Source organism: Haemorhous mexicanus, chromosome 6, assembly GCF_027477595.1.
Source record: "Haemorhous mexicanus isolate bHaeMex1 chromosome 6, bHaeMex1.pri, whole genome shotgun sequence".
Classification (NCBI taxonomy): Eukaryota; Metazoa; Chordata; class Aves; order Passeriformes; family Fringillidae; genus Haemorhous; species Haemorhous mexicanus.
Window position 1 is genome coordinate 13299935 of NC_082346.1, and position 14116 is coordinate 13314050.

The 14116-nt window shown below is 39.4% G+C and overlaps 1 protein-coding gene across 7 annotated transcripts in view; it reads left to right on the forward strand.

Moving 5' to 3' along the window:
• The window catches only part of SBF2 (SET binding factor 2), a 234178-nt gene that overhangs the window by 38339 nt on the left and 181723 nt on the right, over nt 1-14116 (forward strand). For 5 of the 7 annotated variants that reach the window (XM_059848847.1, XM_059848850.1, XM_059848852.1 and 2 more), the window contains exon 2: nt 7212-7300. In XM_059848847.1, the coding sequence (XP_059704830.1) occupies nt 7212-7300 (89 nt within the window). The remainder of the gene's footprint in view (nt 1-7211; nt 7301-14116) is intronic. The other 2 variants (XM_059848848.1, XM_059848854.1) reach the window with 1 other exon arrangement.

The following is a 14116-nucleotide window of genomic DNA, read 5'->3' on the forward strand; positions in this document are numbered from 1 at the left end:
TCCCACTTTACCTTAATTAGAATACAAGCTAGAATATTTCCCCTCCTTTATTTACAAAGCACAGAAGTGATTTCTGATAGCCAGGAGCAAGGAAGATGTTGGAGTGCCTAGAGAAATATCTATTGCAGTGGTGGGGAGGATGATCCTGCAAGTAAGGTGCCAGTCTGTGATTTGGGTGGTAAGGATTGAGCCTGTTTCTTGTACATCCCTTTCTTTGTGCTCTGCAAATTACAAAAGTACAAAAAATCAAATAAATACCAAGACATTCAGGATTTTGGACCATCCCAAGTATTTCAGGTAGTCTTGACTGCAGTGCCAGTACATTTGGGGGAAGATTGAAATGCTACTTTTTTTTCCCCTGCTAAGTTCAACAAATTTTTCCTGTTTACAAAGAAAGGAGCCTGAGGGTTGCCCTATCCCATTATTGGCTGCATCCTTGATGATACTGCCAGCCTCCAGAATGGCTGTTGTTCAGATTCCCAGGATTGTTGGACTGTTGTGTGCATCTCTTTGACCTGGTTCAGATGAGCTGACTCTGAGCTGTGCCAGTTGTACAAAGAGTGTCTTGGTCATGGTGGGAAGCCTTTTTTCATTCCTAAATGTGCCAGCATTTTGTCTAACCTTTGTGGCCATAGGCTGCAATAATTTATTATTCTCTTGAATAAATCAGAATTAAATGCTCTTCATGCAAACTTCCATGTCCTGACTTTAAGATGCACATGGCCTGGGATGTGCTGGTGGGGGTTGGACAGGTTTTTTTTTCTGAATTTCATGTATTTTAGGCCTATCAAAGAAACATTTTTCTTTCTAGGTGTTTAATTTTAGCTCTCCTTTGGCTTCTTGTTCCCTTTCGTTTCAGCACTGACTTCTGTATAGGGACTGAGTTAAAATGGGGATATTTCTGTAGTATGAAGGGATATCTTCTGTAGTATTTTCTGTCTTCTGGCATCAAGATTTCTGTAGTAATGTTTATAAAGGTACAGGTCTCGGGTAATTTCTGTGCCCAAGGTGGAACATGAGTTGTCTTCATGCTTCCATGAAAAGCATTTCCAAAACACCTAAAAGTGACAAGAATCCTGAATAGTTTAAAACTCCTGCAAGGTTCAAGTTCAGAACCTTGCTATAAAAAGAATTTTACTTCAGAACAGATTTCAGTGATGTCTTTAGCCCTGGGTCCTGTTTTGAAAAGGTTCAGAGGTTCTGTGCTCTGCCACCTGGCTGTGCATCTTTCACACTGACAGTGTGTTCCTAACTCTGAACATGTAAAGTTGTACTTCTGAATCCTTGAAATTATTTCTTACCTTTACCTTTGCATCACCTTTACATCTACAGTGGCAGTTTGAAATTATTTTCCATGCCATGAACTACTGATGTTCTTTGATCTGTTGTGTGTTCCTTGTTCAGGCCTGAAAATTATACCTTTTGTGGCAGATGACCAAAGTGCTTCCATTCAAACTTTGCATGTCAACAATGCTTAGTGCTCAGATGCATTTTTATCAGGGGTTTGTGAGTGAAAAGACAGAGTGTATCACAGTCCTCATTAATTTGGAATGTAAGTTACATGAACAGCTTGCTTCTGGAATTTCAAGGGCGAACAAGAGATGGCATGTGACCTTTCATGGGGAAAGATTTATATAAGGAGGGAGTTTAGGGGACTAGGGTTCAGGAACCAGCAAATTATGCCAGAATTTTAATGTGTTGCAAGTTTGTACTGTTTAAAGAAAAAGGGAAAAGGAGAAGGAGAAAGAGGGCAGATAGAGGAAGCTAGCTGGGAAGAGAAGTTGCTTGTCCCTTAGCAGCTTAAGGTATAGGCTGCTTGTTCAGAGTTCTTACTCTTCAGAGTTCTTGGGGTTTGGTCTTGGCAATTCCCTTGGTGTATGTACACAACATGGGCAAGAATGTAATGTCTGAAAATTTGAAGCCTAATCTATTTTGTGATTCTTAATGGATTGAGTTAAGCCCTCTTAAAGGTAGCATAACTATTGGATGAGGATGATAATGATTATTTTAACCTGGCACCTTTAGTGAAAATGAAGATGCAATTCATTGCTGTAGGTGCCAAATTACAGTTTTGAAAAATGGCTGCAATGTTTTCACAACTTTTGTACTTCACTTTATACAACAAAACTTTACAACAAAATGAATGGAAAAAACTGTAATTCAGTTGAAATACAGGAATAGTTTTGCTTTTGTAGGACTATTAATGTAACAATATGAGTGTTTAATAACAATAATAATAATGGCAGTAGTTTTGTTAGAAATATGTCTCTTGTTACTGCCAGGCATGTTTTGTATGTATAATTAATAATGAGAGCAATTTCTCTTTTACATGGGCCACGCTGTTAATGTGCAGTTGTGCTCTGCTCACACACACAAATACTGCATTAATTGCATTGTTATCTTAGTGATGTCTGAGTTTGTGTGGTTTCAAAAACCTCCAGAAGCTTCTGTCTGACTGGTCTGAATTAGAGAGCAGTGCTAGCCATGGGCTTTCACCATGTGGTGATGATGGTTTTGGTGATGATGGTTTTTCCACCCATGGTTTTGGGCAGCTTGCACGTTATTCAAAAGGACACCAAGAGACAAACATTCTTTCATTGCTGATCAGAGGCTCTTCCTGGTGGCTGTGGCTCTCTGAAGCCATTGACACTGCAATGAACTGGTTTTCCAGTTCAAAAACAAGGTGTCAGTGTTAATGAATTAATCAGTTCACAGAATCATTTAGGTTGGAAAAGACCTTCAAGATCATCAAGTCCAACCTCTAACCCAACACCAACACCACGGTGCCAACCAGACCATGGCACTGAGTGCCACATCCAGGGATGGTGACCCCACCACCTCCCTGGGCAGCCCATTCCAGTGTCTAGCCACCCCTTCCATGAAGAAATTCTTCCTAATAGTCTTAAAACCTCTGAAATCTTGGTAGGTCTGTAGAGCAGATACTGTCAGGCACAAACTGAGGAGGCTGCTACTGGTGTTCACTGTGTGCATGTTTTTAATGTGGTGTCACACTGGTTTAATTAGCTTTAGTTAATAGGAATTTCACCAGAATACTGGGGGAATGTCCATTGAGTGTTAAGAATTAATAAAAGGGGCTTGAAAGAAGACTAGATACAGAGTGAAGGAAATGTGGTCAAAAGGTGAAGTTATTAATGGGAAAATCTGAATCACCTTTATAATTTTTTCCTCAAGTGGTTTCAATATTTTTGCAAAGTTGTCAGTAGTTATCAGTAGCATGTATTGAAACAAGTGATAGTTGTTGAAATCCCATGATCTGATATTCTGTTTCTTCCTGTTGTGCTAAAGCATCAAGAATGCAAATTCACTTGGGTGTTGAGTTGCAGCCACCTCTTGAATAATCTGTTATCTTCAGACACAACTGCTCTGCTGAAAGTTGGATGATTTAATAAAAGTCAGCTGAAGGCTGATAGTGTCCACACCCCCTCACCCAAACCATGGGATTTAGGGACTTACTGTAATTCTGCTGTTATTTTGCTGATTGGATTGAAAACTGTCAACAGAGAATCAACAGTAATTGCAGTATAAAGTATTGGGAAAATGTGGTGAGCATATGGTACTGGACTGGTTTGTTATTAAAGGAAGTGCAGCTGCTGGGTCTTCTCTTGCACAGGAGATTCTTTCAAGTGCTCTGGGTCTAAACTTTTCCTAAAGAAGGCAACTTGCAGTTCAGTAACTTTTGTAATTGAAAAGAATAATTTTATTTATTTTTCAAATTTTATTAAATTACAATGAATTCTGCCTTGTGATTGCAAACATAGAAAACTCTGAGATCATGAACAATTGCCCTAATTTTGAAGGATTGCAGATTCATTTAAAAAAGCAAACCCAACAATCCCTCCCAAGCTAAACCAAATTTTAGTGGATGGAAAGAGTGTTCCCTACCTGTCTGTATTGTATTCAACTTAAGCAATCATGTGAAATACTTAGATTTTATGCATTCTAAGTAGATCTGTAAATCTGTATCACGGGACCTTTCTGTTGAAGGATTAACAGTGCTCTTTCTGTTGATGTTTTGTTTTTGTTTTTTTACTCATATCTGATGGATGAGTAATGCTCATATTTTCTAATTATTTCTAATGCTCATATTTTGAACACAGAACTATTCACTTCCCTTTTTTCCCCTTTAAATTGTTGCATTTCTGTGATACATCCTTCGTGTACTGTTCCATGAACTTTTTGAAAATTTTAGTCTTTCTCTGTATTTAAGTCAGTGGTTTCCTGAAGATTCAGCTTTACTGCTGTGGGCCTGAAGTTTGTCTGTTTAATACCTGGGATGTTTGTGAGGCTTCTGTGAGCTGTTCTGAACAGGATCCTTTTCTAAATTTTTTGAGAACTTGGATACCAAATCAGTTGGGCCTGAACTAGAGGCAGCCAGAATTCTTTTTGGTTTCCAGGTGTTTTCCCACCGGTGGGGACAGGCTGGGTCTGGGGACACAAGGAGGGACAAGTGCTGCACCTCTTGGAGGGAGCTGCTCCATGGGAGGTGTGCAGTGGTTTCTCTTTACTCCCTGAGGTGACCTGAAGTGCAAGTTCAGGCAGCATAGGAAGTTTGTGTGGCTTTCAGAAAATGCTCAGCAGCACATCAGTTTCTTCAGGGAAATTCCTTTGGAGGTTTAGAATCCTTCTTGAAAGCAGAGTGGAATTACATGCAGGAAACTCTAACACTGGTGGCCAGCATCAGTGGCTTTCTAAGGAAAGCAAAATAAAAAACCTGATAAGCTTTTCACAGAAAGGAGAGACTATTAAAAACTTTAAAAAATGTACATCTCTCAATTCTGAATTAAGAGCTTCCTGTACTGTAGTGTAGGGAGAGTCTTTGTAGCAGTAAAGTAAAAGGAGAACTAGAAGGATTGATAGCTTCAGAACATGATGAAGTGGAAGAAATTGTGAGCTACTTTCCTGGATGTCATGATTTATAATGGTGTCTGAGGTCTGTCTCCTGTAAACTGAATTCAGAATTTAAAAAAGTCACCTGTGCTCCCACAGAGAAACTTAGGGAGCACATGCATAGCAGGGACTGTTTGCTGCTGTAACTCTTTGATGCTTCCTTCTCCAGAAGTCTGGATACCTCTGTTCAGCTTGGTCCTTCTGCCCTTTCCTGCAGGCTGAGCTCTGCCTGGAGGGTGTTTGTGCTCAGCCCTGCCTTGGGTGCATTTGTTTGCTGTCTCTTTGTGCCACTTGCCAGCCCTAGAACAACTGGAGGAAGAAGAGATTTGACAGAGATATGACTTAGGATAAGCAGATAACGGGGTAACTGGAGACTTTAACTCAATAATTGGAGACTTTACCTCAACAAGGGGAGAAGTTCTGACACTGAGTCAATGAAGGAGCAGCCCCTTTATGCAGTCACCTACTCCACAGTCACTGCTGCTCTCTGCATAAAGGAATGGGAATGCTTTGATAGAGTACATGAGGGGAACACTTAACAGTGGGTCAGTGGCTGGTGACCCTGTTCAGTTATTACAGTCTAACTGGGAGCTCCTTTTGCTTACAAAAACTGCAGCTGGAGTCATGTCTGAATTTGTTCCTTGGGTTCTGGCACATCCTGGCTCTCCCTTCTGAGCATCTCTGCAGCTCTAGAATGTGATTCTTGCTTTGGCTTTTACTTGCTGAGCTCATGCACAGAGCTCCCAGCTAACCCTGTGGTTGCAGGCTGCCCTTGGCAGTCACACTCTGTGCTACCTTGGGGGTGAGATTGCTTTTGGGACTTTTACTCCTTGCAGTTTGTATGGCCATTGTACCAAGAGCATCTGCTCTGAGATGATTCCCAAGGGACAGTCACAGGATGTTAAGTGTAAATATGCACAAACTGGAGAAAATACTTCTTACTAACCCATCTGATTGGTTCTGCCCAAATGTCTTGGAAGATGTTTTGTGGATTTTAAGGTAGCTGCAAACTCAAACTGTAAATTAGCAGTAAGCTTAGAGGAAGCCTATTTTTATTTTTTTTTTCACTGTAACACTGATTTATGCTAGCAGACTTGAGTTGTGTCAGACTGAAAATGGTTTTTTATGGTAAAGCCAGGAGAGTAATGTATTCATTGCTGCTGCCTGGGTGTCTGCAGAGGAGGCAGCACATATGGACTGCTACTACTAATGCATCAACTGGACTGCTTCATAATATCAGAGTACAGCTTTGAGAAGATCTTCGAGAAGATTTTCTTTGATGAGAAAATGTTTAACAGTTTTAATGCTTAATCTCAACATTTTGTGATGCAACTTTACAGAAAAGATGATTCAATTAGATAGGACAGGTCAGCTATTAAAAGTATTTTAAATGATTGTAAATTTCACCTTTGCCATTGATGTATGGACAGACTGAAGAACGAGACACCCTGTGGAAAGGGCCCTGGGGCCATTGAAGTTACAGCTTCTTCATGATCTCCTTTCTGGTGACCAGCAGCAGGGCCTGATGGAATGGCCTGAAGCTGAGTCAGGGGAGGTTAGGCTGGACATGAGGGAAAGGTTTTTTCAGGATTTTTCTTCAGGATTTCAGAAGGTCAAGAACAAAGTTGCTGTTTGTATGTGCATTCCTGGACCGTTCAGGATGACACAGCACTACAATTGTGGGGTGTTTGTGGTATTTCCAAAATTTATCTATAGCATTGTTGCTTCCAAAAAAAGGAACATGTAAAAAAAGAAGACAGTTGCATCAGAAAAGTTACCAGAAATTACCAGTTTTTCTTCACATCTTTCTGTGTGGAAAACCACTTCTGTCTTGTCCAAGGAAATCAGTGAGAAATACTGGCAAAGAGCTAGTGTGTCCTGGATTAATCATGTGGGACTCTAATCTGCAGATTTATGTCAATCTATAGGCTTCTTTTGGAAGATTGCTTCCTGAGAAACTATTGCTTTCTGTTTTAAATATCACATTATCCATTATATTAAACTTACTGTTGTTTGGAGAGAGAGAGACCAAAATTATCAATAATCATCATCATCATTTTGAGAACGTGAGAGGTAGAGGCTGGATGCTTGTATCTTCGTTTCATGTGTCATTCCTGGTGTTACTGCTGGAAAATGTTAAGATTGTATTTATTATATGAGTTGCAAGACACATTTGAGGAGTGTGTTCTGCCTCTCGTGGTGAAAAGCTTAATAATATTGGGTATATTTGGAAAATATTCTCAAATGTATGGTGATTTCAATTCCACCAGTTTGCCTTTAAGTAATTGAATTTTATCTTTCAGCAGGACCAACAGAAGGTTTGGGGAAAATAATACAAAGATTTCCCCAGAAGGACTGGGAAGACACTCCTTTTCCACAGGGAATAGAGTTGGTAAGTTTGCATTGCATTTTGCAAGTTTTAGAATTTCTTTCACGTGCATTTGGAAGATAAATCTACCTTCATGTAATGATCTGTATTGTTTAGCCCAGCAGGGCATGGGTAGAAATTAGTGAGCCCAGGGGATAGATTGTAGGTTTAAGAATAACAATTTTGGCTTACAGAAGATAATTTGTTCTGGTATGCACAGCTAAGTAAATATTCCACAAATACAGAAAATGTCTGCTGCAAGTTTATAAACTGTGTTTAAAAGAAATGCTTATTTGTGCTCCAGTGTTTTTGTGAGCAGCCTTCAGATGGCAGATGACTTCTCATTGTCATGTTCAAATAATTACAAATGCATATTTGTATAATGTAGATTCAAAAAGAAATTAAAATAATATCCCAATAAACTAGATTTATTAAAATGGTCAGCAAGGCTGGTGTGCAGGGATCTGTTTTAAACAGGGAATTGCCAAGGTGCTGCTTTTTTCCCTGCCTTGGTCTCTTCTTGTGGGATGCAATGAAAAGGTGTCTGTCACTCCTCTGGATCAGGGATTCACTCAACAGCTTGTCTCTCAAACTCCTGAAGAGAAAGGAAGGACTGTGGTCATCTTCTGAAATGAGGTTTCTGAGAAGTCAGAGTGAAACTTTTACTGGTGAGAGCTGAGCAACTTCTGGGACAGGATGAGCTATGGGAGGAGATGGGCTCTAGGAGATGTTGCAATAGGAGTCTCTGTGCTGTGGGGCACATTCAGCTGCAGAGGACAAAGACCATGACTCTTCTCTGGGTTTATTGCACAGATACAGCCAACAGAGCAGGCTTTTCCCAAGCTGGCACCCTTCAGGCAGCGTTCAGCTCCTTGCTCTGTGCCACTGCCACGTGCTGTGCTCTCGTGAAGGACAGCAAGGCAGTCCCCTTGGGCTTGGCTGCTCCCTCCCTGCGAGGTGCATTCGCTCCCCGAGCTGGCGTGCGCGGCTCTGCGCTCATCTTCTCCTCCTCTGGGGTCCCATTTCAGCTCCAGCCTGGGCTTTCAGGGCTTGCCATGCCCTGGTCTTTGGGGTGAGCAGGATTTCTCTCCCCGTGATGGGGAGTTGCAGCCTCTTGGTGCACTTGCATAACGCCAGGTTTGGCAATGCCGAGCTCTGCTGCAATTGGGGAAGCTCCAAGGTTCAGCCAGGAGGGTTCATCTTGCCTCAGACAACCCCAGAGGCTGAGGCATGGTGAGATTTACTGTGTCCCACAAATGTCAATCTTGGATCTTCCTGACCTCGTTTGGAGAGAGCAACGGGTCTGACTAGCTGTGACAATGTGAAAAATAAATAAATAAAATAAACAGGCTCCACCTTCTCTTGAAGCAGTGAATCTCAGTCTGTGCCCAGGTGTTATCTCCCATTTAAGTTTAATTGTAGGATTTTAGCACTACAAGAAACATCTTTCTAAAGGAAGTTTTGTTGGTTTTTTTTAAGTGGGACAAAGCATTTCTGTATTGATTCTCAAATGACTCATTAGGCCAAGCCATTAAGACTTTAAACTTTCCAAATAAAACAAAATCTGACAATTTAAGGACATCAGTTCAGCCAATTGGCAAAATCAGTCAAGTTTTGATCTGCTTTCCAAGTGTGGTAAATAAAATTTTAGTTAATGAAGATTGAGGAGTTAGAGATAGTGCAAAGATCAAGTACTGAAGTAAATCACTTGTAAATGTCAGATGTTGGCAGGAATTTTTTTCAATGTTTTGGATGAATCTGACGAGAATCAACATTAGATCATGGAAAGGAAAGAAGAAAAGCCGTGGTACCACGTTGTCACCTTAAGGGCAGATTTAACATCAATGAGGGGGTCATAGGCAAACCTTAAGGAAAAAGAAATGGGGGAAAAAGGTAAGAATAGATTAGTTGACAAATGTATGTGAGACTGAAGAGAGATATATTTATTACTAACACTTACTTCTATGACAAGTTTGAGTTAATATCCTCTTAAATGTACTTCTTCTTTGAAAGATCTGTATGGTTCCTGTTAAATGGAAAAAAAGCCATATTTTGTATCTGGAAAACATGTCAAGCTCTCTTCACTGTGTTCTCATGAAGGAAAAAGGCCAAAGCTTTTCATGCCTAATGACAGGATTGAAAGGAGTTTTTTTTTTGAGCCCAGTTTTGCTAAACAGGCACCCATGGGACAAACTGGGCCTACTGGAGCTGCCCTTGACTGAGTGAAAAGGAGGGATCATTTTGAAAACATCTTCTCTTGAAATGATGGCTCAATTTCACCTTTGACTTGGACTGTATTTTGTAGTTTTGGTAGTTTGACACAGAAATAGAGAATTGGGTCATGAGAAAATGTGCCTGCAGTCTGAATTTCACTGGAGGGTGTTGTATTTGGTGTATGTGTGTTCTGGATTAAAGGGTTAAGAGTTGTTCAAACTGTCTGGTTTTATGTGAGCAGCATGATAACTGTGCTCTGGTCACAAACACATGAGCTGGGAGTGAACACATTGTCCAGAATTCAGCAGAAAAACTCAATTTTATTCAAGTCAAGTACTTTGTCTTGTTCAATAGGTTGTGTGTCAGTTGTCAGTGGTGAGGAAAGCCATGAGTCTCTGCTGAGGGAATGATGCTGTCAGGTGTTGGTCAGTGTTTTCTTGCTCCTCTTACTTGTCTGCATCCCCTGAAATTACCTGAAGAGATTTTTCTTAATCTTTTTGCATTTGCTACTTCACCAAAGACTTCACAGCTTTAAGCTTTGTTCTGTTCATAACTGAATGGGGAAATTTTGATAAGCCACCTGCAAATTGCTGTGAAACACACCTGAAGTCTTCTGCAATGGATTATTGATAATTATAGTAGCTGTTAAAGGGCTGAAGGCTTTATTACCATTTGTTAAATTGTGTGATGTAACTGTGAATAAGACATGATATTTCTTAATGTTCTATATCATATATATTGAGTGTTACTTCAGAAGCAATAAAATGCACTTTTTCCATTTGTTAGAACCTTTTGTGGGCTATTCAAGAGAAATTTAAGGAACAATTTCAGTTCAGAATCTGAGCATCTTCATTTCACTGACAAAGAGCAGCCCATCTGCAATTTATAGACAAATGCAAGTCAGAAGGAGTTACTTCTATGGAACTGGAAAAAAGTTGACTTTGAGGGGTAAAGAGACATTTATGCTCATTCTTAAAGAGAATAAAATATTTGGCTCAGAAAAGCATTTCAGTCATTGGTTTTTGAAAGAATGCAGTAGAACACCCCAATCTGATAGCTGCCCCCCATGGTATTTTAAATGAACATGTCTGGCTATCCTTCTCCATAGTCTGTCTGTTTCTGAGAAGTTTTTTCAGATGCAGCTTAAGTGTACCAATAACCCTGGAGAGTCAGCTGAGGCACACAGAGCAGTGTAAGATCAGGACTATCAAACTTCTTCATCTTGCTTGTGGAAAGAATGCTCAAGAGTGTGTGTTGGTTGAATATACATTTCTGCATATTTTTCTTATTTCTAATGCAGTTTTAATTCCACTGTGTAACTTTCTAGACATCATAATTAGCTCTACATCAGAGGAAGCTTTGGTATGTATTGTTACACTGTAAAGTCATTTTTGTCCCAGGGCTAAATTAGCTAAACTAATTCATCTGCATTACTCAGTGTTGGGAGGCTGCTCCTAATGAGGCCAAGGAAAGTCATCCCTAGAAACAGTTACATTGTCTTGAGCTGGAGCTGGATCAGATGTGTTTCTGCAGTTTGAGTAGCAGGGAAGGAAATTTCCCACTGTACCTGGTGCTGGTGTTAGCAGCTGTGTCATGGTTCAGTAATTGGAATTTCAGGTGTGGTCAAGAATAAAAATTAATATGTATTTCTAGACAAGATAATCACCTATCCAAATAATTACTTGAATTATAAAGTTTATTTTTAATTGGTAAAAAGTGCTGTTTAATACACTGTTTAATTTGTGCTGTTTAATTTGGAGACCACTTACACAAGTTATGAGACTAAGAGAAAAGGAAAGGCTGCAAGTATCCCTTTGGGATCTGGAAGTTTGCCTGCTTCCCTCTAAAGGTGAACTTGGAGTTGTTGGAATCAGTTTATTCCTCCTTAGTGTACAGCCCTTGCTGTGGAGCTCAGCATTTCTGCACCCTTGTTTTGCTTCAGACATGAAGTCTTAAATGGATGTGGAATGTCTTTTATGAAAAATTGGATTCAACTTTCAAATTCCAACTAACCTGAGAAACAAAAAAAACCCCATGAGTTTTGTAAAATGAGAGTAAGGAATGGTATTTTCAAAGTGTATTTGTACTCTGACTGATCTAGTTGGTCTTGTACAAATTTCCACTTCATTTTTCATACATAATTTATGAGTTACAGCTCTACCTCTGAGATCTTAACTGATATTTACTTCTGTTGGAGCTTTGCAGTTGGAATGGGGAGAAAAAAACTATCAAAAAAACCCCACCAAAACCCAGCTCATTTGTCTTCAAAGTTGCACTCTACTGAAGACATTTAAAAGAAGGCCAGATTTTAAAGTGGAAATATTTTTCAGAACTCCTAAACTTCTGAAAATTTCCACTGCAGAGTCTCTGGAAATCATTACACATTCAGTCAAAAGCAATACTTTCAAAATTCAAGTGCTGATCTCTTAGTACTAGTTTTGTTTTGCCACCTTGGGATGAGGCCTCTTTTCTGAGAGAAAAATCTGATCCTTGAGCATTTCACTACTTATTTTAAATAAGACATAAGAGACAACTGGGGCTGCAGATTAGACAGTTGAGGCCTGAGGTGATTAAAGTTTAAAGGAGTTAATCTTTAAATGCTTCTGTCTTGGCTAGCTGATCTATAAACCAATTTTTCTCAAGCATTAATGCTTTTAAGGACCTGAATAGAGAGTTGTCTACAACATCCCTTCAACCTTCAGTGCACCTGCTCAGCTGCAGAGATTTTTGTTTGGTGGGGGATTTTTTGCTCCTCTTTCCCCTCAAACATTTTTTACCTCTCAAGACTCATTGCATATGCAATTCTTCAATGAGCAACTGCACAGCAGAGCTCAGTGTAGCACTTGGAAATGCATTGTGCTGTTTTTATTCCCATGTTCCAGAACAGGTGCTTTCAGCACTTAGTAGGAAACAGATGATAGCAAAAGTATAGAGATTTTATTTTTTTGGTCAGTGATTTTGGACTCAGCTTATATTCTTTGGACATATTAGCCTCCCCTAGACAACTCAGGGTGCCCTTAATGTGGTGTATTTTACAGTTACATTTCTGCTGTGCTGAAAACCAGCTCCATTCTGGTTTTAGAATCTGCTCTTTCTGAATGGATGTTAGCTTTTGGATTTTGGAGACAAATGTGGCAAAATAATTTGATATTTGTATCTTAGGACTTGCAAGTAGTCCTTGTGTAGCATAACTTTGTCTCACTTGACTAAGTGCTGTTCAATTAATCTGCTTTATCCACTCTTAGTTTTGTTTGTGGAAAAATAACCACATCAGAGCACTGCAGTCAGCAGTTTGGTAGAAATGGTAAAATACTGAAGTGACACCTGTTAAAATTTCAGCTCTTTTCCAACTCTCTGCTCTTTCAATGGAGTATATTGAAGTGTAATCTTTTTTGCATCTATCACAGTGCTTTAAGATCCACATACTTGCATTTAAAGTTAAATTCTTTTCAGATCCTCTGGAGGAAAAAGCCATTTTTACAAGCTTGCTTAGGATGTGCAGATATTTTTAGACTCATAGAATGCTTTGGGTTGGTTTTCTTTGTTCATTTCTGTCATCTCCACAGATAATCCTTGACTGCATGAGATGGTCTTGTCCACCCAAGCTTTCTGTGTGATTCAGCATCTTTCTTACCTCTCCATAAGTTTTTCTCACCTTGTTTAAAAGTTAGAGGAAAGACTGCAACATGGACTTCACTCTGAGTCTCTGCTTTGGGGTTTTTGTGTAGCAGTCTGCAGAGGAGATTCTGAGACCCCCAGTTAAGCCATGAGGTGGTGTAACATTCACAAAATTCTGGGAGTGTCTTGGTATTTCCACCTTATAACTTACAGACTTGTCTGTGTACAGTAAGTCTCCTGGGAGACCCTGCTTTTCCTGAAGGTTCTGAATTTTAAATATTAAATATTTATATATAAACATTTAATATTAAAATTTAGTATTATCTAAATAGAATATGATTATATTTATATAATAATATAATTATATTTAAATTTTGTTGTTCCTTTGGTTGGGTTTTTTTTTTAAGCTCTTGAAGAACTAAGAAGGGAGAGCAGCATGCATCTCAAACATGATGGGAAAATGGGCTGTATCTCCAGAAACCAAAACTGAAGAGAAATCCCATTGTTTTATATGTGAGAGCAAAAATTATGGGGAAAAAATTATGGTTTTAATTATTTTCAACTTTATGATTAGCCTGGTTACAGATGTGCTTTGTGTTTTTAAAAAACATTAGTTTATACTTGAAAGTTAACTTGGATAAAGGCAGCACATGACTGTGACACGTGTTCTTGAAAAGCTGAGCATGTCCTTAACATCAGAGGAGGTTCTTTAGCTACATGACCTGCTTCACTTTGCACCAATCATCACTGATTATTTCAGAATAATTCTATATGATCACAAATCCATGTAAGTTTGGCATGCAAGCAACAAAAGAGCAATTTATCTGGAGAGCCACAAACCAATGTACTTTTCTAAGGCAGTTAAAGCTCCAGTGAGTGCTGCACCCTCTGGGTTCACAGCACTGTTTTTATGCTGACCCAAGCACACAGAAGTGAATTAAAATGAATTTCTGTGCACTATAGCATCCAGTTCTGTTGCTCTACAAAGCTCCTGTTTCCAGTTTTGCC